General features: G+C 44.9%; 1 protein-coding gene across 4 annotated transcripts in view; it reads right to left on the bottom strand.

Moving 5' to 3' along the window:
- Positions 1-15,898: 15,898 nt before the first annotated feature.
- Positions 15,899-26,887, bottom strand: part of ARK2N (arkadia (RNF111) N-terminal like PKA signaling regulator 2N) — a 63,992-nt gene continuing 53,003 nt past the window's right edge. For 2 of the 4 annotated variants that reach the window (XM_087715284.1, XM_087715285.1), the window contains exons 5-7: positions 24,973-25,099; positions 23,557-23,688; positions 15,899-18,056 (exon numbers count right to left, since the gene is read on the bottom strand). In XM_087715284.1, coding sequence (XP_087571410.1) covers positions 17,870-18,056; positions 23,557-23,688; positions 24,973-25,099 — 446 coding nt within the window. In that variant the 3' untranslated portion in view covers positions 15,899-17,869. The remainder of the gene's footprint in view (positions 18,057-23,556; positions 23,689-24,972; positions 25,100-26,887) is intronic. The other 2 variants (XM_087715286.1, XM_087715287.1) reach the window with 1 other exon arrangement.

The raw sequence follows: 26,887 nt of genomic DNA, 5'->3' as shown, positions 1-26,887 counted from the left end.
TATCTTAGGGTTGACTTCAGTGATGGATAGATCCTATGCTATTTGTTTACATCTGTGTGCTCTGCATACTTAGAAAATAATTTAATTTGGTCCTTAGGGAAACAAGGTTGGTTGAATACAGGCAACACTTCAGAATGATGCTGTGGACTTTGGAAAGCTTGTGTGGGCTACAATCAAGCCTTATCTTAACTTCCTTGCAAGCCCTGGGGTTTTAAGTTATATACCTTTGACAGAAAAGGATAAAATAGGCCTGACTTTTGAAAGTCAGTCAGTCAGTCTGTCTCTCTCTCACTCACTCACTCACTTCTCTCTTTCTCTTTCTCTTTTCCCCTCTTCTTTCTCTTTCCCTCTTCTCTCCCTCCCTCCACCTTCTTCTTCTTCTTCTTCTTCTTCTTCTTCTTCTTCTTCTTCTTCTTCTTCTTCTTCTTCTTCTTCTTCTTCCTTCTTCCTTCTTCTTCCTTCTTCTTCCTTCTTCTTCCTCCTCCTCCTCCTCTTCCTCTTCCCGCCCCCTTCCTCCTCCATTTCTGTATCTGCATGCCACACTTCTACGGGTTTAAAATCCCAATTGTGCAATCCTTTTTCAGAATAAGTTTTGCCGGAAGGGAGGGCTAATTATTCTCGGAAAAGGGGCTAAAAATGAGGGGGGAAAACAGAGATTGGAGAGAAAGCCAACACAGTATCAAAATTCAGCAGGATCTTGAGAAGCTGGAATAATGGGTAAAAAATCCTGCTAGATTCATTCCATGAGGGCAGATGCAAAATCCTATAATAGGATAGGGGGGGGGGGGAATTGAAGGTGTCAGTATAAGCAACAGTCCCTGGGAAAAACATTTGCTTCTCTTGGCAGATCACAAGCTGACAGGAAAAAAACCAACAACAGTGTGATGCAGCTGTGAAAAGAGCAAATGCAACCTTAGGATGTATTCGTGCGTGCGTGCGTGCGTGTGTGTGTTTGTGTCAGTGGTGAGATTCAGCCAGTTTGCACCTATTCGGGAGAACCGGTTGGTAACTTTCTAAGCAGTTTGGAGAACTGGTTGTTAGAAGAAATCTCATTTTGCTTTTTCCCACTTTACAGGGCTAATCCTGTAAGGAAGGAAGGAAGGAAGGAAACATTCTGGTGTTGTTTCTAACCTCATCTTTATTGCCCTGCTTACAGAAACTGCCTCTCTGGTTAACCCTTATTACACTTGTAACAGCTAAGGTGAAGCGCCATCGACCTGAGTGACGTTGAGTTGGCCACACCCACCCAGTCACAAGACCACCGAGCCCCACCTACCCAGCTGGTCATTAGGGCAGAGAACTGGTTGTTAAATTATTTGGATCCCACCACTGGTGTGTGTGTGTGTGTGTGTGTGTACTTGTTTTCCCAAAAATAAGATCCAACAGGAAATAAAATCTAGCATGATTTTTCAGGATGCTTGTAATATAATCCCTACCCCCAAAATAAACCCCAGTTAAGATTGTCGGCTGAACTGATGCATTTAGTACCGTATTTCCCAGAAAATAAGACCTAATCCAAAAATAAGCCAGAATGCATCTTTTAGAGCAAAAATTAATAAGGTTAATTTTTAGTCTTCCAGTCTTGCTTTGGAGGGGACAGGGGTATGTATGTATGTACTGTATTTCTTTATTTATTTATATCCCACCTTTACTATTTTTACAAATAATTCAAGGTGGCGAACATATTCAGCCCGTCTTCCTACACAAATGATCAGAAGATGTGTACAGGTAGTCCTCAACTTACGATGACAATTGAAGCCCAAATTTCTGTTGGTAAATGAGGGGTGTGTTTGTCAGGACCACACACCAGTTGCCAAGTGTTTGAATTTTGATCCTGTGACCATGGGGATGCTGCAATGGGAGTAAGTGTGAAAAGGCCACTTTTTCCAGTGCCGTGGTAGCTTGGAACGGCCACTAAGTGAAAGGTTGTAAGTCGAGGGCTCCCTGTCTTTAGAAATACAGGAATGCTGATATTCATTGATAGGTTTTCCATTTGTTTGCTGTGAGGGACAATGGAATGGAGTGGAGTGGAGTGAAAGGGAAGGGAAGAGATGAAATGAGGAGAGAAGAGAAGAGAAGAGAAGAGAAGAGAAGAGAAGAGAAGAGAAGAGAAGAGAAGAGAAAGAGAAGAGAAGAGAAGAGAAGAGAGAAAATATGGAGTGGAGTGGAAGAGAAGAGAAAATATGGAGTGGAGTGGAGTGGAGTGGAATGGAGTGGAATGGAAGAGAAGAGAAGAGAAGAGAGAAAATATGGAGTGGAGTGGAGTGGAGTGGAAGAGAAGAGAAAATATGGAGTGGAGTGGAGTGGAATGGAAGAGAAGAGAAGAGAAGAGAGAAAATATGGAGTGGAGTGGAGTGGAGTGGAAGAGAAGAGAAAATATGGAGTGGAGTGGAGTGGAGTGGAATGGAGTGGAATGGAAGAGAAGAGAGGAGAAGAGAAGAGAGAAAATATGGAGTGGAGTGGAGTGGAAGAGAAGAGAAAATATGGAGTGGAGTGGAATGGAGTGGAATGGAAGAGAAGAGAAGAGAAGAGAGAAAATATGGAGTGGAGTGGAAGAGAAGAGAAAATATGGAGTGGAGTGGAGTGGAGTGGAATGGAGTGGAATGGAAGAGAAGAGAAGAGAAGAGAGAAAATATGGAATGGAATGAAGTGGAGTGGAATGGAGTGGAAGGGAAGAGAAGAGAAGAGAGAAAATATGGAATGGAATGAAGTGGAGTGAAATGGAGTGGAAGGGAAGGGAAGAGAAAAGAGAGAATATATGGAATGGTGTGCAGTGGAGTGGAGTGGAGTGGAAGGAAAGAGAAGAGAAGAGAAGAGAAGATAAGATAAGATAAGATAAGATAAGATAAGATAAGATAAGATAAGATAAGATAAGAGAAGAGAAGAGAAGAGAAGAGAGAGAAGAGAGAAAATATGGAGTGGAGTGGAAGAGAAGAGAAAATATGGAATGGAGTGGAGTGGAGTGGAGTGGAGTGGAGTGGAGTGGAATGGAAGAGAAGAGAAGAGAAGAGAAGAGAAGAGAAGAGAAGAGAAGAGAAGAGAAGAGAAGAGAAGAGAAGAGAGAAAATATGGAATGGAACAAAGTGGAGTGGAATGGAGTGGAAGGGAAGAGAAGAGAGAAAATATGGAATGGAATGAAGTGGAGTGGAATGGAGTGGAAGGGAAGGGAAGAGAAGAGAAGAGAGAATATATGGAATGGTGTGCAGTGGAGTAGAGTGGAGTGGAAGGAAAGAGAAGAGAAGAGAAGAGAAGAGAAGAGAAGAGAAGAGAAGAGAAGAGAAGAGAAGAGAAGAGAAGAGAAGAGAAGAGAAGAGAAGAGAATATGGAATGGAATGGAGTAGAATGGAATGGAGTGGAAGGGAAGAGAAGAGAAGAGAGAATATATGGAATGGTGTGCAGTGGAGTGGAGTGGAGTGGAGTGGAAGGAAAGAGAAGAGAAGAGAAGAGAAGAGAAGAGAAGAGAAGAGAAGAGAAGAGAAGAGAAGAGAAGAGAAGAGAAGAGAAGAGAAGAGAAGAGAATATGGAATGGAATGGAATGGAATGGAATGGAGTAGAATGGAATGGAGTGGAAGGGAAGGGAAGAGAAGAGAGAATATATGGAATGGTGTGCAGTGGAGTGGAGTGGAGTGGAGTGGAAGGAAAGAGAAGAGAAGAGAAGAGAAGAGAAGAGAAGAGAAGAGAAGAGAAGAGAAGAGAAGAGAAGAGAAGAGAAGAGAAGAGAATATGGAATGGAACGGAGTAAAATGGAATGGAATAACAGAGTTTCAAGGGACCTTGGAGGTCTTCTAGACCAACCCCCTGCTTAGGCAGGAAACCCTATATACCATTTCAGACAAATGGTTATCCAATATATAGTTTTGTACTGTAGGTGAGCTGTTAATTCTTTTTGCATATATAAAAAAAAACCGATGAGAGATAAAGAGTTTCTGGCATTAAAGAGTTTATGTCTAACCCCTCCGAATGCTGTCGGAAGCAGAGTCATGCCTTCCCTGGCCCCTTCCCACATGGTCCCCTCTCAGCGAGGGTCCCAAGCTGAATCAGCTGTGGAGCTTAGGGAGAAAGGATGAAACAACCGAAGGGTGGAAAAGCATTTGCCAATTCAGCGCCAAGCTCGGGAGAGACAAGCCAAGCGGCAGGGATGCTTCGGAAGTGCTAAAAATGTTCAGCCCTGCTACTGCATAAAGACCCACAGAGGGACAAAAGGTGCAAGATTGTGCTTTTCCTTGGGAGATCAAAGTGGGGAGGGAGGGAGAAACACATACAAACAGACAAACACATCAAAAAACACATGCCCAAAAGAGCACCCACGTCTGTCTGCAGAATTTCCACACTATCTCACAAATCATCAAAATTCAAAGGCTTCCCTAGTCTTCCCATCCTGCTTCTTCTGAATCCAACTTTGGCTTCTGGAGAGTGTCGCAGAGAATACCCTGGCTTCCATATCTTCAAGGTCAAAGATACATTCCAGCATCTCTCTAATATGTAGAGCAGAGAAGAGTAGAATATAGAATAGAATAGAATAGAATAGAATAATGGGATTAATTTAATTTAATTTATTACATTTATAGGCCGCCCAATCCTGGAGGACTCCGAGCGGCTTACACAGAACAAGAAAGAAAAATAAACAAAATAAAATAAAAATAAAGATTAAAATTCTCCAACACGCATACATTCAAATTGGGGCTGGACCCTACATAATAAGGTCAACAGCCCCAGGCCTGCCGGAACAGGATGGGATAGAATAGAATAGAATAGAATAGAATAGAATAGAATAATAGAGTTGGAAGGGACCTTGGAGGTCTTCTAGTCCAACTCCCTGCTTAGGCAATGGTTGCCTGTTGTGGCCCAGCAGGAGCCGTTGGAGCTGCCACCAGACTCCCACAGCGAGGGGCCCTATGAGTCGGCTCTGGAGGATGTGGAGGACCCCGGACAGGTTTCTGACTCCGAGCAGGGCGCAGAGAGGCTGGTTGGCCACCAGGAGGCGCCTGAGCCTTGGACCAGTGGGGAAGAGACAAGGGAGAGTAAGCCGGACACCAGTAGTGAGTTGTTCCTGGATGCACGGCACCAAAGAGCTAATAGGCGTCAGGAACAGTTGCGCAGTTACAGGAGGTGATTGCACTCAGCTGGTGGTCATTAGGCTCCTCTCCAGACTATAAAAAGACTACTTGTGCACACGCCCCTTTTGAAGAAGTCAACGCAGGCATTAATGTCGGAGAACTTTGTTATGAGCTGGGCAGGCTGGGTTTCTGCCAAGCCTTATCTATGTTTATTGCTGCCCAAGCTTGTCTGTTCCAGTTTGCTGCCAAGGACCTGTCTGTCTGTTAATTAAATGCCGTAACTTATCTTTGACTCGGAGTGTGTGTGGTGTGGAATGAGGAAGGTCAGACAGTTGCCCAATCTCTTCTTAAAAACCTTCCAGTGTTGAAGCATTCACAACTTCTGGAGGCAAGCTGTTCCATTGATTAATTGTTCTGTCAGATTTCTCCTTAGTTCTAGGTTGCTTCTCTCCTTGATTAGTCTCCACGCATTGGTTCTTGTCCTGCCCTCAGGTGCTTTGGAGAATAGCTTGACTTCCTCTTCTTTGTGGCAGCCCCTCAAATATTGGAAGACTGCTATCATGTCTCCTCTAGTCCTTCTTTTCATTCAAGTAGACATACCCAATTCCTGCAACTGTTCTTCATATGTTTTAGCCTCCAGTCCTCTAATCATCTTTGTTGCTCTTCTCTGCACTCTTTCTAGAGTCTCCACATCTTTTTTTCCATCGTGGCGACCAAAACTGGATGCAGTATTCCAAATGTGGCTTTACCAAGGCCTTATAAATTGGTATTAACACTTCACGTGATCTTGATTCTATCCCTCTGTTTATGTAGCCTAGAACTGTGTTGGCTTTTTTGGCAGCTGCTGCACACGGCTGGCTCCTATTTAAGCGGTTGTCCAATAGGGCTCCAAGATCCCTCTCACAGTTACTACTATTGAGCCAGGTACCACCTATTCTATACCTGTGCATTTGGTTTTTCAAAGGGTTTGAAATTAATCAAGGAGAGAGCCAACCTCAAATTAAGGAGAAATGTCTTGACAGTGGGAACAATTAATCAGCGTGTCTGGGACACAAGCTTGTTAATCTTCCTTTCTTTGTCTGCCATAAAGTATATTTATGGATTTTGCTGATTTTCCCCTCTTTTACCTTTTCAGTCAGAATTCTGCCAAACACCTGCTCAGTTCGTGGTTAACAAATTAATCCTCCGGAGTCTTGCAATGTTGGTGTGTTTTTCCTGGAATCTATTGAAAGGGCAAGCATCTGCAGCCTTCCCATATGCATTCTTTCTCGTTTTTACATAACTATTGTTATATAGTTATATAAATGTAATATTTATATAGTTAAATAAATATATTTATATATATATGGATCAGCAAGATAGCTTCGCGAATAATAGCTCCATGAAGTAACTATAGATAGAATGGTAACTATTTACAGCTGAAATGATACATACCTTTTTATCTTTTGTTGTGTTTTTTTCAATTAAGAAAATAATTTCCGTGCGGGCTTGTCTTTGATAAGGCATCTATTTTTATCTTTGTGTTTTGTTTTTCTGTTTCGCTGTCATTGCTTTAAAAGCAACAAAAGAATATTTTTTTTAAAAAAAATAGTCACACTTATTTACAAGTTTTCAAGTCGGTGTTTTGACTCTTAGTGACTACATAGAGAGTCTTTCTCCTGGAGTGTCTCCAACATTCTCCAAATAAATACGTTGATATTTTAATATTTCTCCAGGTATATATCGTCTACATCTAAGTCCAACCCACCTCCCATCTTATTTTTGAAACAACCATATTGCCTCTTTTTCTAAGCAGATGCTTCTCCCCGTCACCATCCTCATTTATTCTTGATTTGTTAAATGCCCCAAACTTCCTTTTCTTTGTATTTTGTTGCCATTTTCCCAAGCATCCGTTCATGTCATCTGAAGAATATTTCCCCTCCTGTCTGCAACTCATTCATTAAAAATATTGCACTTTTTTTCCTAAAAAAACTCACCTCTGGCCAGTGGTGAAATTCAAAATTTTCCCCTACTTGTTCTGTGGGCGTAGCTCAGTGGTTGTGCGTGTGTATCATGTGACTGGGGAGGTGCGGCCAACTTTTTTTTACCTTTTAAAGCATTTTTTAATTTTAAAAATGTTTAAAAATTGTTTTGAAAAGGTCCAACGATCAGCTGCGTGACAATCAGCTATGCCGCTTGATCATCAGAACCTTTTTAAAACTTTTTTAAAGCAAATTGTATATATTAGGCAAACGTTCTCAAAGTATATTTTAATGCATGCAAAAACCCTGCACATGGGGGGGGGGGATACGATGTGCAAGTCAGTGGTGGGTTTCAAAAATTGTTCGAACCTACTCTGTGGGTGTGGCCTCCTTTGTGGGAGTGGCTTACCACCCATGTGACCAGATGGGAGTGGCTTGCCGCCCATGTGACCAGATATGAAATTATGAATTATTACTTAAGTCAGTCCAAGTAGCTATTCAGAAACTCTGGCATTAAAGCACGCAAGTCTTAAAGCTGTCAAGTTACAAGATCCTTGCACCCCTAACCCTTTAGAAAAAAAAAAAACTAGGGGTCTTCAAACTTGACAGCTTTAAGACTTGTGGACTTCAACTCCCAGAATTCCTCCTCCAGTCAGGTTGGCTCAGGAACTCTGGCATTGAAGCATGCAAGTCTTAAAGCTGTCAAGTTACAAGATCCTTGCACCCCTAAACCCTTTAGCAGTGGTGGGTTTCAAAAATTTTTGGAGCCTCTTCTGTAGGTGTGGCCTGCTTTCCGGGTCCACTGGTGGAACCTCTTCTAACCGGTTCGGTAGATTTGACGAACCGGTTCTACCGAATAGGTGCGAACTGGTAGGAACCCACCTCTGGTGCAAGTGTACTCTAATTAAAGTCCGAGTGGAATCTAGCAGGATGTCACAAGTCCCAGGTGAGTAGAAGCCGAGGTGGCGCAGTGGTTAGGGTGCAGTACTGCAGGCCACTTTAGCTGACTGTGATCTGCAGTTCAGCGGTTCTAATCTCACCGGCTCAAGGTCGACTCAGCCTTCCATCCTTCCGAGGTGGGTGAAATGAGGACCCGGACTGTGGGGGCAAGTTGTTGACTCAATTTGCTAAAAAAATTGTAAACTGCTTAGAGAGGGCTGAAAGCCCTATGAAGCGGTATATAAGTCTAATTAATAAATAATAAATAAATAATAAATAAGTAGACAAGTTGGTGGATGCTGTCAGGTTTGGTGTGGGGAGGTGAAGGGTGCAGGGGGGGGAGTTCAATGGGGTATGCGGGAGGATGAAAGAGATACTGCATCAGTCAGGGAGGGTTATACAAAATTTTAACAGTGCTAAACGAACTGTGATTTTGACTGGTCCCCTGGTTACGACCGTCTCAGCATCCCCATGGTTACACGATGGTAGAATATAGACTAAGACTTGGAAGGAACCTTGAAGGTCTTCTAGTCCAACCCCCTGCTTAGACAGGTGGCAACCCATTCTCCCCTCTTCGGCTTCAAGGGGGCAACTACACATTTTCAGGGTCCCAAAAAAGGATTTTATTTTAAATTCACCTTCTGCATTCTGTTATTAATCTTCTTCTAAGCCTCAAACATCGTAGACTTTTACTGCCAGGGAGTTACACCAATTCTACCATATCCCTTTCGCTGCTCTTTGTTGCAATCATGCTATTTGAGGTGTGACGGAGGGGAGCAATGTCGTTTGGTTATGATTTTGTGAGGAGACAGTATCATGAATTTTTAGATTTTTCATTCCTTTCCTGTTCTCATTTTCCTCCTTCCAGCAACTGGTTGCTAATTTTCACCTACATACTTACCACAATCCTAAAATCTAAGAATGGCAAAACAAACAAACAAACAAAAAAACTCACCCCACTTTGTGCAAAGGTACAGAACAGAACAGAATAACATAGTTGGAAGGAACCTTGGAAGTCTTCTAGTCCAACCCCCTGCTTAGGCAGGAAACGCTACACCATTTCAGACAAATGGATATCCAACATCTTAAAAACTTCCAGTGTTGAAGCATTCACAACTTCTGGAGGCAAGTTGTTCCACTGATGAATTGTTCTAACTGTCCGGAAATTTCTCCTTAGTTCTAAGTTGCTTCTCTCCTTGATTAGTTTCCATCTATTGCTTCTGGTCCTTCCCTCAGATGCTTTGGAGAATAGCTTGACTTCCTCTTCTTTGTGGCAACCTCTGAGTTATTGGAACACTGCTATCATGTCTCCCCTGGTCCTTCTTTTCATTAAACTAGACATAACCAGTTCCTGCAACAGTTCTTCGTATGTTCTAGCCTCCAGTCCTCTAATCCTCTTTGTTGCTCTTCTCTGCACTCTTTCTAGAGTCTCCACATCTTTTCTACATCGTGGAGACCAAAACTGGATGCTGTATTCCAAGTGTGGCCTTACCAAGGCCTTATAAAGTGGTATTAACACTTCACCTGAACTTGATTCTCTCCCTCTGCTTATGCAGCCTAGAACTGTGTTGGCTTTTTTGGCAGCTGCTGCACACGGCTGGCTCCTATTTAAATGGTTGTCCACTAGGACTCCATAATCCCTCTCACAGTTACTACTATTGAGCAAGGGACCACCTATACTGTACCTGTGCATTTTGTTTTTCTTGCCTAAATGTAGAACTTTTACTTTTTTTCACCATTGAATTTCATTTTGTTAGATAGCGCCCAATGTTCTGTGACATTTGAAACGCATCAGGTTTTACGTGCTTTTATCGTTCTCACTTCAAGAATGCGTGTGATTGATATGGGAATTCAACGGGTCTCGTTTGGGATCAAAAAAACTTTGGATTCCATTCCAGGCCAGAGCCGGGATTTCAAAAGGCGATTTTTAGAAAGGCCTTTTCGCCACGTAGCCATTAGCAAGAGAGAGCCCAGTGGGCAAGGATTAAATTATGAGTCCAGTCCATTCTGCCGGGAGGCTTCTGTAGATGATTGAAAGAAGCTGCTTTTCCTGTGATTCCCTCGTTAATACGGGCAGAGTATTGATCTAGGCGACTTGACTGTAATACAGCTGAGATGATGTACGAGAAATGCTTTGAACTCCTTCCTTTGGTCACAACAATAGGTAGGTAATGGTCTGCGTTCTGTCCATTAAGGAAAGACGAGCTCAGGAAACACGCTGGTTGTGATTGAAGCGCAAATTAACAGCAAGAGATTGATCAAAAACCAATTTCGTTTTACACTGATGGGGTCTGTTCTGGACCGAGGCTTCCCAAGAGCCTGAAGCAAACTCCTGGTCCCGACAAAAAACCCTTTTATTAATTGACTGTGAATTCTGCTCATTTACATCCAGCAAAGTCTTTTGAGGGAGGATTTACAGTCACAGACCTTATCTGGCTTGGAGAGCTGCCAGGCCGATCTCTGCAGAACTTGGCAAGGAGTCTCGGAGAGTCACGAATCAATTAAGCAAAGCAATTGTCTCCTGCAAACTCCACTCCCCTTTTGCTCCTCTTTTATTTCCTCTGGGAGGGGCCATTCATCATCCACCTGTGGCCTTACTCCCAAGTCGACCCCTGTTCTTTAGCTGTTTCCTTCGTCTGGCAACAGGGTTGAATTAGGTAACATCAGCCTGGTGGTTTTCTTGCAGATGTTTCATTACCCAACTAGGTAACGTCATCAGTGCATGAATGTTACCTAGTTGGGGTAAAGAAACATGTGCAAGAAAACAACCAAGCTCAGAGAGGACCAACGACCCCGCAGCTACCTCTTAGTGGTACAGTTCCCTGTTTGGAAGAGGGCTGGAGAAATGTTATGGAGGAACTACAAGTTTGCAAAGGGGGTGGATTCCAATGGAGGTCCCAAGGCAAATCTGACCTGTAGGGTTTAATCGATGGAATTCCAGTTTCATTTAATGGGCGAGGGAAGCCGGTAGATCTGGGATCTTCACCAAAGCAGAAATGTGTTGGCGACGGTTTGGAAATAGAAGGGAAATGGCTGTGGCCAGCAACCTTTATGGCAGAGGTGGGGAAACGATGGCCCTTTTATGACTTGTGGACTTCAACTCCCAGAATTCTGAGAGCTGGCTCAGGAATTCTGGGAGTTGAAGTCCACAAGTCACAAGAGGGCCATCGTTTCCCCACCCCCTGCTTTACGGAAACCATCGCAGGAAGATATTTTTTCCCCCAAAGAAAACGTGGTCACAAAAACCCTCACAGGCTACAAAGAAAGGTATTGTTTAAATAATTCACTCTATTTTATTATTTTCCTTTAAAATAGTTTAAACTTTATGCTACAGACTCGTTTCCAAAAACAAAAACAAAAATGAAAAGCCCAGAAAGTCTCATCTTGCACATATATACATACATATATATGCACACATATATGCGTATACTACGTATACGCATATATTGACAATTTTTATATATAAAAAAGAATAGAGTGATGATACTGAATGAATATATATATATATATATATATATATATATATATATATATATATATATATATATATATATATATATATATATATATATATATATATATATATATATATATATATATATATATATATATTCATTCAGTATCATCACTCTATTCTTTTTTCCTCCAGACCATTAAATATTACATGGAGAGAAGAATGTGTGTTAAAAAGAAACCTTTTTATGTGTGTTTTTGACTTTTTAAACTCAGCAGTTACACAAACAAATTCTAACTTTCCCTCCCCGCTCCCACCCAAAGGGGGGCGGAAAAAAACCCCTCCTTCCTTGTGAAAGATGTGAACAGAGCTGTTAAAACCAGACCTGTCAAGAAAATTAGAAGCCCGGCCGCCTGGTGCTCCAACGTGCCAAATTCTTATAGCTAAATCGGGGTGGAGGAGTGGGGTGTTTTGCAGCCGAAAATGCCAACTTTACTGAAGGTTCAGTATGACCGTCAACTCGAAGCGGGCACGCTTGGCAAGCCTGTGCCCCCCAAATTATCAAGTGCATTGATTTCTTAACCATACAATGGCTACAATCTCACTTTTCAATAGAGCAAAAGCTAAATCGAGACAGGGTTGTCTCAAAAATAAAAATACAACAAAAATAGCCAAAAAAAAAATTATTTTAAAAATCTAACTCCAAATTCTTTAAGCTATCCAGTGATTATAGATTTTTCTTTCTTCCTCGTCCTTTTTTTTAAAAAAAAATAATTACTTTTGAAAGTCCTTCGAGAGAGAGGAAAAATGTAGTGTTTTTAATTTAAAAAAAACAAAAACAAAAGAGGAAAATAAACTGGTTACCAAGCTAAAAAAAAACAAAAACCCTCATGATTCCTTTAGAACAAACACAGTGCACAATTGGAAGAGGTTTGGTTAGAATGCAGTCAACTTTTTATATATACATGGAAGTCACAGCAAATACAAACTAAAAAATAGCTTTCTTTTGTTTTTTCTCTCCACCCCCTCTTCATTTTAAAAGGGTAATTCACCAGTATGCCCCCAGATGCTTCTGATACTGGCCAACAACATGAAGAGACTAAATACTGGATTTATTCAATCAGTAGATCAGTTAGAGCTATAGCTTTCCTTACTAGAAAAAAAGAAAAAGAAAAAGAAAAGGAAGAAAACCGAATAAAATCCCCCGCTTTTTCTGGATTTGAGTGGGTGGGGTGGGGTGGAAGTAGCACAAAGCTGCTCTATGCCAGATTTCACCTGCGCCTAGTCTTCAGACACTCCCATCGAATCTGCTTCGCCTAGTCTAACTTCACGGTTCTCACCGTTTGAGTGGGGAAATTGAAAGTGTGCAGGGGGGCACAATTGCAATTCTCTAGGAGGTGGCTACGGAGAAGAATCCATATGGCTGTGTTACACTCATTGCTACTTTATGCATGCCTCACACACTTATGGGGGAGCGCCCAAGCTAGGGAGCGACCAATCACCTCGGTCTGATGGAAATTATGGGATTGCCTCGTTTGGGGGGGCGGGAGGAACCAGCCCTGGAGAGAGATGGTTCTTCGGCTTGGAAGAACCTGATCTGGACACACCGCCGGTTGCATTAAGGACCACAAGATGAAGGATGGGGATGAGCAACGATGAGTTTTTCGGGGGTTGTGCTATTGGGAGGGGGTTATGCATTTGGGGAACATCTGGACAGCTGCGTGCTGTCATCCCTAGAGGCCGGTCTCTCTTTTGACTGGGGAGGGGGCGTAAACACCCTCCTGCCCTGGAAGAAATAAGGCTGAGGTTTCACAATGAAACGACAAAGGAGGCAGGGTTGCAATTCGTTCCAAATCGTTTAGGGCAGGGGTTCTCCAACCTAAGTTGCTTTAAGATGTGTGGACTTCAACTCCCAGAATTCCTCAGCCAGCTGAAGTCCAGACTTCAACTCCCAGAATTCCTCAGCCAGCTGAAGTCCACCCGTCTTAAAGCGGCCAAGCTTGGAGGGCCCTGGTTTAGGATTTATTTCACACCCTGACATCAACTTTAGGGGAGTGGGCTTCTAGTGTCAGGAGGGGAGGTGCTTGGCTTTCTGAGTGGGCGTGTGTGTGCTTGGGTATGGTTAGACGAGCACCGATTCTGCTCGCCATCTAACGGCCTCGCTACATCAGGGTGGTTGAGGCACGAAGGTGCCAACTCAAGATCCAAAGCCGGCCATTCAAAGATGCCCCCCAAGCAACCAGCTTCTTGCCTGGTTAAGAGTTTCCCAAGCCATCCCGGGCTGCTAAATCTCACAATTCTGCAAAGGGCCTGTTGTAGGGGTTTAAGGCTCTGAAGTCTGCTACCGGTTTGCTTTGCGCGTGCATTCACACTTCATGCGCAGGCACGCCAAAGGTGCACTTAATGCACAGGCGCACCACAGGTGCTAAGAAGCCTTTTCTGAATCTGCAACGGTAAGTAGAACGACGAGACAAGGGGAACAGCTGTGCCGTGCGGTTTAGATTCGCTAGAAAGCAGGATTTCCTGCTTTCCAAGGAATATAAATTGCACAACACAGCTGATCGTCAGAATTTTTTTTTAAAAAAACTTCCCACGATCAGCTGTCAATCGTCGGAACTTTTTTTGGCATTTTTTTTACTACCGTTTCAGGAGAACTGGTAGTAAAAAAATGCTTTAGAAAGTTAAAAAAATAAGTTCCGACAATCAGCTGTTCCATGCAATTCTCGGAACTTTAAAAAAACTTTTTAAAGCATTTTTTTTTTTACTACTGGTTCGGGTGAATCGGTGGTAAAAAAAAAATGCTTTAATATTTTTTTAAGTTCCAACAATCAGCTGTGTGACAATCAGCTGTGCCACGTGATTGTCGGAACTTTTTAAAACTTTTTCTTTACTACCAGTTCGGAAGAATTGGTATTTTAAAAAATGCTAAAAAAAAGTTTTTTAAAAAGTTCCAATGATCAGCTGTGCTGCACGGTTTCTAGTGAACATTTAAAAAAATGTAAGTTCCAACAATCAGCTGTGTGACAATCAGCTGTGCCACAGAAAAAGTTCCAATGATCAGCTGTGCTGCACGGTTTCTAGTGAACATTTAAAAAATTTTAAGTTCCAACAATCAGCTGTGTGACAATCAGCTGTGCCACAGAAAAAGTTTCAATGATCAGCTGTGCTGCGCGGTTTCTAGTGAACATAAATCACACGGCATAGCTGATTGTTGCATAGCTGACTACTGATTCGCCCGAACTGGTAGCATTTCACCTCTGGGTTGTTGGTTCATTCGTCCTTTTAAGGAAGGAAGAATCCCTCTGAATTTCTACATCCAACTGCTTTTGCCCACCTGTTTGGCTGCACCGCATCTAACACGAGCAACAGGCTTTTTTTTTCCCTAACAGAATGGGCTCGTGACATTCAGAGGACTGGATCTACCTGGGGGATTGGCATGTTTTAGCTCATGCTTCTGAACACAGCAAAGGACAAGATGTTCCAGGATTTATTTATTTTTAAAAAATCTGAGCAAATGTGGGGTTGTTTCTCTTAACACTTTATTTTACCCAATTTGAAGGGGAAATCTTCCTGATTTGTGAGCCTGGCTTTTCTACAGGAGTGGGTGCAGGAATAGAGAAAGCTTCCTTTAAACTACCCTGTTTCCCTGAAAATAAGACCTTCCACATAATAAGCCCAATTGGGCTTTTGAGCACATGTGCTGAAATAAGCCCTCTCCCAAAAATAACCCCTCCTGAAAACATTGCAACACAGCAGCAACCATGAGGTGACCACACTTGCCACCTCCTGCACCTCAAAAATAATAAGACCTCCCCAAAAATAAGACCAAGGGCTTATTTCGGGGGTCAAAAGAAAATAAGATCCTGTCTTATTTTCGGGGAAACATGGTACTATTCTCAGTATATGCAAAGGGCCCACCGACCAGCATTTGCTCCCCCAGAGGCGGCCAGTTATTGAGGACATTTCATGTAAAGTGAGATCATGCCACAAATCGTCATGCATGAACAGTAACCAGGACATCCAAGGATTTTTAGGGGCTGTGATAACCTCTGTGCTACTGTTTCCTGACACTTGGGGCGTGTTTGAGGCCAGCTTGCCCAATGACATTAATCCTTCTGCACAAGTGGTGGGTTCTAGATTCTGTTCCAACTAGTACGGTTGGAACAGCCCCGTCACTCACATGGATGCGCGCAATGCGCGCACGCATATGCATTGTACTTGCCAGTGATGTTTCCGCAAGCCTCTGCGACACTCCAGCTGCTCGGCGGAGCATCACGCAGGTGTCATATATGCCATGCGCATGCGCAGAAGCGCCAAAGGCTTAAAGGACAGGTAAGGAGCTTGGGTGGGCGATAGGCCCTCCAGAGCACCATACCGGAATGGTACCCAGTGCTTCGGGCAGGCTCCGGTACTCCTATACCGGGGAGTACCGCCTGCAACTCACCACTGTTACGAACGGAATAAGGGCCTCCATTATCCCCCCCCCCCGCCCCGAGGGAATAAGGATGATCTCAACAGGCAGCGAAAGTTAACCTCTGCAGAAGACAACACAGCTTATGGCCCGGGAGGCGTTCTACATGCAAGCAGCATCGTTCTTAATTGGGTGGTGAAACCCAGGTCAGTTTAAACAAAAAACTCAGAAGAAGATTCGAGAGTTGAAGAGACTGGTGTAAAAGTAAAGCGGCGGCTTTCGTGTTAAACGCTTTAAAAGCAAACGGATAGAAATAAGCTTGAAATGAACACACACACACACACACACACACACACACACACACACACACACACCCGACCTTCCTCTGGTTCTCTGTTTGGGTAACAGATATGCTTTTCAAAACATTCCAATTAACACAGGCAAAGCAGTGTGGCCTGTCCTTGCATGGATGCCATACCAACGCGTGCCTGGATTTTATTCCGATGTGCTCGCCATGCAGAGATCGGCGTCTGCCCTATTTTATTCCTCCTCGGTTCCATCTTACAGAGAGCGATCCTGAGAAGGAACAGAACTGAGCTTCTTCCAGTCGTGGAAGAGAAAGATTTCGGAAAGGGGTGTCCGTGCTCAGCAACCCCCCCAAATCCCATTAAGGTTTCTCAGCGAAGAGCAGAACTTGGGAGTGGGTTGACTTTTTAACAGCTTTTGTTTGTAGCCTCTAGTTCTCACCCGCTACAATCATGTATCTCTAGCTAGAGGTGGTATTCAGCCGGTTTGGACCGGTTCGTGCGAACCGGTTACCTCCGACGATCAGCTGGCCCCGCCCCTGCCCTATCCTGTCCTTTATTTCCTGCATTCTAGCTCATCTCAATCACGCGGCACAGCTGACTCCCCCCCCACCCTCGCTGTTCTAATTACCGTTGCTGACTTGGAAGGTAAACAGCTGAGCTTCTAAATCAGGGGCCCCCAAACTTGGCCGCGAGTCTTAAAAGTTGCCAAGTTTGGGGACCTCTGTTCTAAATGCTCCATTTTTAGTGCTGCGTGTGTGTGCAAATCGCGCGCTCCCCAAACCGGTTGTTAAACAGGCAGCAACCCACCACTGTCTATAACCCCACAGATATGGGATTGCCGCTACAACCCTGACTGTTTGAGCCCCCTCTGTCAAATACAGCTGAGATCAGAAAAGAGAAACTGCCTTCTTCCTTGCGCTCGTTCTTAAAAAAAAAGAGAGAGAGAGACTGTAGCAAGCCAAGCCAAATGACCAATAGGGATACAGTAGTTTAAGGAGGGGTGGGGGAATTAATAAGAAAATGCACTACTACTCTAAAACTCAAATCTGAGTGCATCTGAAAATTCACTCCTGAATTTGAAACAAAATTGGGGGCCTGTTGGTCTTTTCTATACGATGGAATCCATCGGCCATCTGGAGGCCCCTGGTCCTGACTCGCTGCTCGTTAAGCTTTCCCCACCCCAATTTACGCTATAATGAGGATACTCAGAACCGGGAGCCTGTTGGGCTAGCAGTGTCCTTTTAATGCTCACACTGCCAGAGACGAGGATTTAAAGCAGCCGGCATTAAGCTCTCGCTCTCTCTCTTACAGGGTGGGACCGAGAAGAGATCGTGGTGCTCCCATCCACCAGCACTCCGACTGAAAGACACAGAATTAAAAAACCAAAACAAGAACAACAAAAACCGTGTGGAAGCTTGTCTCTGAAGTTCAGTGCTGACGGGAAGCTCCCTTTGTTTTAAGCAAAGTGTTCTTCGTTCAAAGAAACGTCTGGTGACCTTGCAGTTCTAAAGGTAGGAAGGGGGGGGGGGGAATGCAGAGGCAGAGGAGGGAACTTTCCCAAGGGAGTCTAAAGACTTCCAAAACAAAAACAAAAAAAACCGCTCGGAGCAGAGGCTTTGGACACCAAGCCGATATCCAGAAACTTCTGTGCCACACACACAAAAAAAAAAGTGTGGGGAAAGGACTAAATAACTAAAAAAGAAAGAAAAAGAAAAAAACACCGTGAAAAATTTACTGCATTACAGTAAGTATTTCCGTCGGCTGTCCTCGTCCAGTGTCAGATCTACCACTTCGGGGGGCGAAGACCAATTCTGCGGAGGAGGGGCCACACCTGTCCATGTTTCTGATTGCCGGGGGCACTGCAGACCTGAGCCGTGTTTCCGGGAAGACACTGTCTGGATCACGCCTCCACGAGGATGGACGTATCTGGGATCAAAGCAAAAGGAGACATGTTCTTGAATATGCACTGGTGGTTCTCCTTGTATGCACGCGGGATATGCCTCAATGCTGCCCCGAGTCCCGCTGGGAGAGAGAGAGGGGGAGAGAGGGAGAGAGAGAGGGGGAGAGAGAGAGAGGGAGGGAGGGAGAGAGAGAGAGAGGGGGAGAGAGAGAGAGGGAGGGAGGGAGAGAGAGAGAGAGAAAGGGGGAGAGAGAGGGGGGGGAAAGAGGGGGAGAGAGAGGGAGAGAGAGAGGGGGGGGAGAGAGAGGGAGAGAGAGGGGAGAGAGAGAGAGGGAGGGAGGGAGGGGGAGAGAGAGAGAGAGAGAGAGAGAGAGAGAGAGAGAGAGAGAGAGAGAGAGAGAGAGAGAGAGAGAGAGAGAGAGACGAGTGGTTTTAAAACCTACCAAATGTACTAAATAAATACTAAACAAAATCTATTTTATTTGGTGGTTTTGAAATCTATTAAATAAATCTGTGACTTACAACAGTTCATTTAGTTCAGGTCCTTGAAAAGAAGCAACTTATGACCGTCTTTCACAGTGACCATCTTTGTAGCATCCCCGCGAGCACGTGATCAAAATTCAGGTGCTTGGCCAACCGGTTCGTACTTATGACCGCTGCTGTGCCCCATGGTCATGTGATCCTCTTTTGCAACCTTCGCTAAGTCAATGGGGAAACCAGGTTCACTTCACTACTGGTTTACTGACTTAGCAACCGCAGTGATTCACTTAACAACGGTGGCGAGAAAGGGGCAAAACCCGTGTAACAAACGTCTCACTCCACAGCATAAACTCTAGGGCTCAATTGTGGCCGTACGTCGAGGACTATGTGGAATACGAGCAGGAAGTGGGCTCAATTGTGGCCGTATGTCGAGGAGTATGTGGAATACGAGCAGGAAGTGGGTAGAGAATGGTTTAAATTGGCTAAGTTGAGAAAAATCAACGGCTCGTCTTGGTGAAACCGAATACCCACCTCCAGTATGTTCTGGGGTGACATTTGTCATTTCTGAAACGCTTGCTGCTGGCAGACACGAAGGGGAGGCAGCAGGGGGGGAAGGCAAGGTGAAACCAGGGGTGGCTTCCGGCCTCCACTACTACCGGTTCAGTAGTAAAAAGCATTCGCTGGCTGGGGAATTCTGGGAGTTGAAGTCCGGACATCTTCAAGTTGCCAAGGTTGAGAAACACTGCTCTACGCGCTTGCGCATTTTCATTTAAAATGATCTGCGCATGCACACAACATTAAAAAACAAATAAAATTGCATTTTTAAATGAAGATTGTTCTGCGCTTGGGCAGAGCAGAAAATCAAGATGGCGCCAATGATCATAGAAGCGGTGTGGTCACGTGTCCGCCGGAGTTACAACGTATTCGGCTGAACCGGACCGAATACGTAGGAACCCACCTCTGGGTCAAACCATATGGGAGGCAAATATGAAAATGGTAAGAGCCAATACCAGTGGTGGGCAACTATGGCTCCTTTATTACTGTAACGCGCTCTACATGGGGCTGCCCTTGAAGAGTGTTCAAAGACTTCAGCTAGTCCAGAACGCAGCCGTGCGAGCGATTATGGGTGCACCCAGGTACACCCACGTTACACCTATCCTCCGCGAGCTGCACTGGCTACCCATTAGTCTCCGGACTCGCTTCAAGGTGCTAGTAGTTACTTATAAAGCCCTACATGGCATCGGACCTGGGTACCTGAGAGACCTCCTCCTGCCAATTACCTCCCATAGACCGATCAGATCGCACAGACTAGGCCTCCTCCGGATTCCATCTGCCAGCCAATGTCGGCTGGCGACTCCCCGGGGGAGAGCCTTCTCTGTTGCAGCTCCAGCCCTCTGGAACGAGCTCCCCGTGGAGATCCGGACCCTTACTACCCTCCCGGCCTTCCGCACAGCCACTAAGATCTGGCTGCTCCGGCAGGCTGGGGGGCTGCTGAAATAGCCAGCCCCACGGTAACTATGAATGTTGTGCATTTTAAATTGTTGTTTGTCTACTGTTTATTTATCCCTTTCCCTTGTTTATTGTAAGCCGCCCGGAGTCCTTCAGGAGTGGGCGGCATACAAGACCAATATAATACAATAAAATAAATACAATACAAATTTACCAGCTGTGGACTTCAACTCCCAGAATCCCTGGCTGGCTCAGGAATTCTGGGAGTTGAAGTCCATCGCTTGTAAAAGGGCCATTGTTTCCCACCTCCAGCCAACAGTCAACCCAGAGCAACTGATTGCACGATCCTCCAAATTTACAGAATCCTATTGATTTTTATTCCTATTTTTGTGTGAACTGATACAACATCAAAGCTAATGTTAATAATCTCTTCATTACTGGGGAAGGGGTGGGACTTAGGAAGAGAGAACAGTGGCTAGTCCACAAGCTAATGGATTTTCACCCAAAATCTCAGGAATTGAAAGATATAGGGGATCACTATTTACAGAAAGGATGCTTGGCGATTTGCCCAAAGTGTTGATAATACGGAAGACATAATTCTATCAAACATCTTTAGAATCTTAAGCGTGCCATTAACGGGATAGGGTAGATGAGATCAATACATAGATTTTTTGTTTCAGGCAATACTTCCTCAAGTTCATGAAATTAGAAATACCATATTTTTGGGAGTATAAGACGCACCTTTTTCCCTGAAAAAAGAGGCTGAAAATCTGGGTACATCTTATACACTGAATACAGCATTTTTTGCTTCCTGAAACCCCGCCTCTTTCACCAAAATGGCCGTGCATTGCCTTTAGGCGGCTTTCAGAAAGCTCCTGGGTGCTGGGGAGGGCAGAAATGAGCAAAAAATGGGCCCTTTCTTGCTCAATTTTGCCCCCCCCCCGCCCAGCACTCTTTAAGCCTCCTAAAGGCTATACTTACCCTTTTTAAAACAAAAAATGGGCCGGTTTTTGCTGGTTTTTGCCCCCCCCCCTCCGCATTCCCCAGGAACACTCTATAAGCCTCCTAAGGGTTATTTGTGTCCTTAAAAAAAAAAAGATCTGTTTTCATTAACGGGCCGTTTTTAGAAGGTCTGCAGAGTGCAAAAACTTTTTTTTAATTTGCCTCTTCAAAATCTTGGTGCGTCTTATATTCCCGTGCATCTTATACTCTGAAAAATACGGTAGACTTGGCCATAACAAGAAGTTGAGTCCAATTGGACCACTCGCAAATCTTTTAGAAGGGCACTGCAGCATGGATTATCCTCACCTTACAACCATTCTTTTTATGAGCCTTTTAATTGATGGCTGAATTAAACATATATGCTTCCCTTCTCACTGCAACAGTGACTCTCTTTACGACAGAGCTGGAAAAAGTGACTAATGCATTTTTGATCATCACAGTTGTGTGTGTGTGTGTGTGAGAGAGAGAGAGAGAGAGAGAGAGAGAGAGTGAGTGAATGTGTGTGTGAGAGGGAGGGAGGGAGGGAGAGGGAGGGAGGGAGGGAGGGAGGGAGGGAGAGAGAGAGAGAGGGGGGGGGGGAGAGAGAGAGAGAAAGAGAGAGATCAAAATACAGGTGCTTGGCAACTGGCAGGGTTTATGCACCGCCCCGAAATCAGGTAATCATCATTTGTGATCTTATTTAAGAGAGACTTCTGACAGAATCAATGGGGGGGGGAGTCAGATTAATTTAACAATAGCATTTATACTTATATACCACTTCACAGACCTCTCTAAGTGGTTTACAGTCAGCCTCTTGCTCCCAACAATCTGGGTTCTCATTTTAACGACTTCGGGAGGATGGAAGGCTAAGTCAACCTTGAGCCTGGTAAGATTCGATCTGCCAAATTGCTGGCAGCCGGCAGGCAGCAGAAGTAGCCTGCAGTACTGCACTCTAACCACTGCGCCACCGCAACCCTTTGCCAATCTTGTCAATCGATTCACACCCGCAGGAGAAAAGCTGATAAAACCGAGTGCGACTCGCTAAACAGCCATATCGCTTAGTGACGGAAGTTTTGGTTCTGATTGTGGTTGTAAGCTGAGGATTGCCTTATCCCTTTCTGTTAGCTTTGGAGGCTTGTTTTTAACAGCTGAAAAAAATAACATCTATTTCCTCCTCCCCCAATAGCCTTTTAGTTAAAATTAAAATATTATTAATATTATTGGCAGGAGGCTGAACTAGAACTCACTGCACCCTATAAAAGGCTGGAGAACTGAAGGGCTGCACTTCTAGGCTGGACATCTGCATTTGATTCAGAGCTCTCCTCTCCAGGAAGGGAACACTTAAAGGGGAAGTATCTTTTTGTGTTAACCTTTAATGGTTGAATGTCTAGGGAGATTCTCAGTCCTCCAGGTCGTGGTTGTCCCGAAGGTGTTTTTTCAAGAAGCAACTGGACTTTCTGGTTTTTTTTCTTTGAAGACATTTCTCTTTCCATCCAAGAAGCTTCTTCAGCTCTGGATAGTGAGGAATGGAAGGATTGATCCTCCTTACAGACAGCTGGTCATTTGCATCCTTTTAGAGATTCATGGAGGCAACTTGGAGGCTTGTCTGTGTCCTCAGGGTCACCTGAGTGGTGCAAATGGTTCCTGCAGTCTGCTATTTCTGCAACAGGAACTATCTGTACTACTCAGGTGACCCTGAGGACAGCGATAAACCTCCAGGTGGCCTCAATAACTCTCTAAAAGAAGGCAAATGACCAGCGGTCTGCAAGGAGGATAAATCCTCCTATTCCCCACCATCCAATCAGAGCCGAAGAAGCTTCTTGGATGAGAAGCGAAACGTCTTCAAAGAAAAACCAGAAGGTCCAGTTGCCTCTTGAAAAAAAGCATCTCTGGGAAAAGCTTTCTGCAGGCAACGAAAAACATAACCCCCAAAGCCTAACTTTAGTTAATTAGTTAACATAACTCAGGCTTAACCTTTAATGGTTGAGACCTGCTATGGCAGGCATCTCCAAACTTGGCAGCTCTAAGACTTGTGGACTTCAACTCCCAGAATTCCCCCGTGGCACGACAAAACCACGGTCCACTAAAGCGCGCCCGATTAAAGCGCGTCGCTGACGTCATCATCAGCGCGACAACAGCGACCGCGGGCGCTTTAAAAAGCGCTTTGAAAGCAAGCCGATTCACGTTAAGGTAAGGGTTAGGGTTAGGTTAAGGGTTAGGTTTAGGTTAAGCGTTAGGGTTAGGGTTAGGGTTAGGTTTAGGGTTAGGTTAAGGGTTAGCGTTAGGTTTAGGGTTAGGTTTAGGGTTAGGTTTAGGGTTAGGTTTCGGGGGGTTAGGGGTTAATTTTAACTTTAGCGCTCACAGCGTGCTTTTTTCGTCGCGCTGTGATGACGTCAGGTACGCGGTTTCGTCGAGCGCGCTTTAGTCGACCGCGGTTTTGTGGTGGAACCGAATTCCCCAGCCAGCCAGTCAGGGAATTCTAAGAGTTGTAGGTCAACAAGTCTTCAATATGCCAGGTTTGGAGACCCCTGTGCTAGTATGTGGAGAACGAACACAATTCTGCAAGTTTGGCTTTAACTAAAAAAAACGAGGACGAGGAATAGCTTGTTTTGGCACCTGTGCTCATAGAGTTCTTCACTCTTGCTGCTGGCCTTTCCTTTTGGCAGCTCATTGGTTTTCTCTGCCTTCCTCTCACTTCTCCCTAGGTCTGGGATTCTCTGTCCCCCTGCTGCGTGAGCGACTTCGTTCCTGTTGCAAAAAAAGATCTCTTTACTGCTTGCCCTTCTCTCCTGGTAGGGTGACCCTGAGTTGACTTGGCAACGGCAATGGCAGTTAGACTTATATACCGCTTCATAGGGCTTTCAGCCCTCTCTAAGCGGTTTACAGAGTCAGCATGTTGCCCCCCACAGTCTGGGTCCTCATTTCACCCACCTCGGAAGGATGGAAGGCTGAGTCAACCTTGAGCCGGTGAGATTTGAACCGCCGAACTGCAGAACTGCAGTCAGCTGAAGTGGCCTGCAGTACTGCACCCTAACCACTGCGCCACCTTGACTTGAGGGTTTAAGGCTGTGAGGGTGAACCTATTGCAGGCGTGGCAGAGGTGGCATGCGGGACCCACTTTGTGAGCGCGCGCGCCACTGCCAGCTGCTTTTCTGGTTTCCGACACGCACATGTGTGCCGCCCAGCTGGTCTTCACAGGTACCAGGGCGCCGGAAAACAACCTAAAAAACTCCCCCAAAAACAGCCTGAAAATGACCTGAATAACAGCCAAAAAACAGGTCATTTTGGGGGCGTTTTCAGGGCTGTTTTTGGCCCCAAAATATTAGAAAAACAGTCTGAAAACGCCGCCCCCAAAAGGCCACTGGTCAGCTGATCTTCGAATTTCTAGTGTGTAAATGCATGCAGTTCGCCATAACTGGTTTAAGGTATAAGCTGCTTTATCATAAGTGCCATGTGCTTTTATCCCCAGCATTCCATACATTAAAAAACGGATAGATAAGTGCTGCTTATACATCTGAAATTAATCTGAAAAGAAATAAGCCATCAGCCCTGTCTATGGAGATTCTCAGTCATCCAGGTCCTGGTTCTCCCAAAGGTGCTTTTTCAAGAGCCAAGTGGACTTTCTGTGTTTTTCCTTGAAGAAGTTTCGCTTCCCATCCAAGAAGCTGCTTCACTTCTGACTCTTCAAGGGATGAAGAAACCATCTTGGAGGAGCAGCTTCTTCAGTTCTGAATTTTCCAAGAGGCAGCTGGATTTCCTTCATTTTTCCTTGAAGACATTTTCGCTTCCCACCCAAGAAGCTCCTCCATTCTGACTCTTCAGAACTGAGGAAGCTTCTTAGATGAGAAGCGAAACGCCTTCGAGGAAAAACAAAGGGAGTCCAGCTAGCTGCCTTTTGAAAAAAACAACTTTGGGAAAAACCACCTGCAGGCAGGCAAAAACATAAGCCGAACGTTCTTCATTTTGAAAAACTTATTCCAGCTTTCTAATGATAGCCAGAGTTAAAAACCAGAAGCAAATAGGAAAAAGCACCTTGCATGTTCTTGAACTCCCACAATCTCCACTTCGCTATCAGAAGAGGCCACGTTAATTTCTTCATTGACCTGGGCGTGGCTGGTGGGAAGTTTGTTGCTTGCCAGGAACTGCGCCTCCAGATGATCTACGGGAAAGAAACCAACAGGCATCAGCCAACTAAAGACTCAGCGGCTGGAACAGGTAAATCAAAGATCCTACTCTTTTTAAAAAAAAAAAAAAATTATTTTATCAATTTCATATATACATTCACAATTATATGATCTCATAACTGTTATTAATAATATGTATTTATAACAATTTTTTCCCTACAGTTGACAATATACTTGAAGATTGCTTTCTTACCATCCCATAGATCCATCTTATCTTACAACGGTCCTATTTCTTCTTCCCTCCCTCCCTCTTTCCTTCCCTCGTTTCTTCTCTCCTACTCTCCTTCCTTCCCTCCCTCCTTCCTTCCCTCCCTCCTTCCCCCTTCCCTCCTTCCCTCATTTCTTCTCTCCTTCTCTCCTTCCTTTCCCCCTTCCTTTCCTCCTTCCTTCCCCCTTCCTTCTCTCCTACATTCCCTCCTTCCTTCCCTTTCTTCTCTTCTTCTCTCCTTCCTTCCCTCCTTCCTTCCCTCCCTCCTTCCTTCTCTCCTTCCTTCCCCCCTTCCTTCTCTCCTACATTCCCTCCTTCCTTCCCTCGTTTCTTCTCTCCTTCCCTCCTTCCTTCCTTTTCTCCTTCCTTTCCCCCTTCCTTCCTTCCCTCCTTTCTTCTCTCCTTCTCTCCTTCCTTTCCCCCTTCCTTTCCTCCTTCCTTCCCCCCTTCCTTCTCTCCTACATTCCCTCCTTCCTTCTCTCCTCTCCTTCCTTCCCTCCCTCCCTCCTTCCTACCCCCCTTTCTTCTCTTTCTTCTCTCCTTCCTTCCTTCCTCCTCTCCTTTCCCTTCTCTCCTTCCCCTTCCTCCCCTTTACCCTTCCCCTCTTCTTCCCATTCCTCCCCTCTTTCCTACTCAGTACAGCACAGCTGCAAACCGCAGGGCTAGTTTTAAAACAAATTCTGCAATGAATGGAATGGAATCTGGAGGGGACCTTGGAGGTCTTCTAGTCCAGTCCCCCTGCTCAAGCAGGAGAACTGATGTCATTTCAGATAAGTGACTGTCTAAACCAGGAGTGTCAAACTCAAAGCCGGGTTGCTTAATCTGGCCCATGGACCCGCCCTGGAAACAGCGAAGAACCAGCCTACGGCGCTTCTTCCAGCGAAAATGGAGCCCAGGTGGGCCTTGTACGACCTCCCGGAGCTTTGTTTTCGCTGGCAGGAAGTTGCAGGAGGCTGTCAGTCGAAAACGGAACCTGTATGAGTGACATCGGCCCGGCCACACCCTCGGGCCACACCACACACACCCCGCCCCTCCGAGGTCAAAAACAAACCTGATGTAGCCCTCAATGAGATCAAGTTTGACATCCCTGGTCTAGACTCTTCTTAAAAGCATCCAGTGATGGAGCAGCCACAGCTTCTGAAGGCAAGTTCTTCCATTGGTTAATTGTCCTCGCTGTTAGGAAATTTCTCCTTAATTCCAGGTTGTTTCCCGTCTTTGATTTGTTTCCAACTCTTGTTTCTTGTCTGGCCTTCAGATGCTTTGGAGAGTAATTTTATCCCCCTCCTCTTTGTGGCAGCCCCTCAAATACTGGAACACTGCTATCACGTCGCCCCTAATTCTTCTTTCTTTTAGAATAGGCAAGCCCAAATCCTGCAGCCCTTCTTCACATGATATCTTCATACTCAAAGGAGTTGTCAGCCTCTGCTTTGCTGCTGCTTTTCGGCTGCCATTGAAACGGGGAGGGAGGGCATGGTATTTGGGGAGGGAATCATTCTGTCCTGGAGGATTGTTTATTGGGAGTTATTCTCACCGTCTCTTTGCGCACGTGGAAGGA

Source organism: Thamnophis sirtalis, unplaced genomic scaffold (genome assembly GCF_051295495.1).
Source record: "Thamnophis sirtalis isolate CommonGarterSnake01/CBP01778 unplaced genomic scaffold, rThaSir2_p1.2 scaffold_5, whole genome shotgun sequence".
NCBI lineage: Eukaryota > Metazoa > Chordata > Lepidosauria > Squamata > Natricidae > Thamnophis > Thamnophis sirtalis.
The sequence above is the reverse complement of the archived record's forward strand: the minus strand, read 5'-3'. Positions and strand labels throughout refer to the sequence as shown.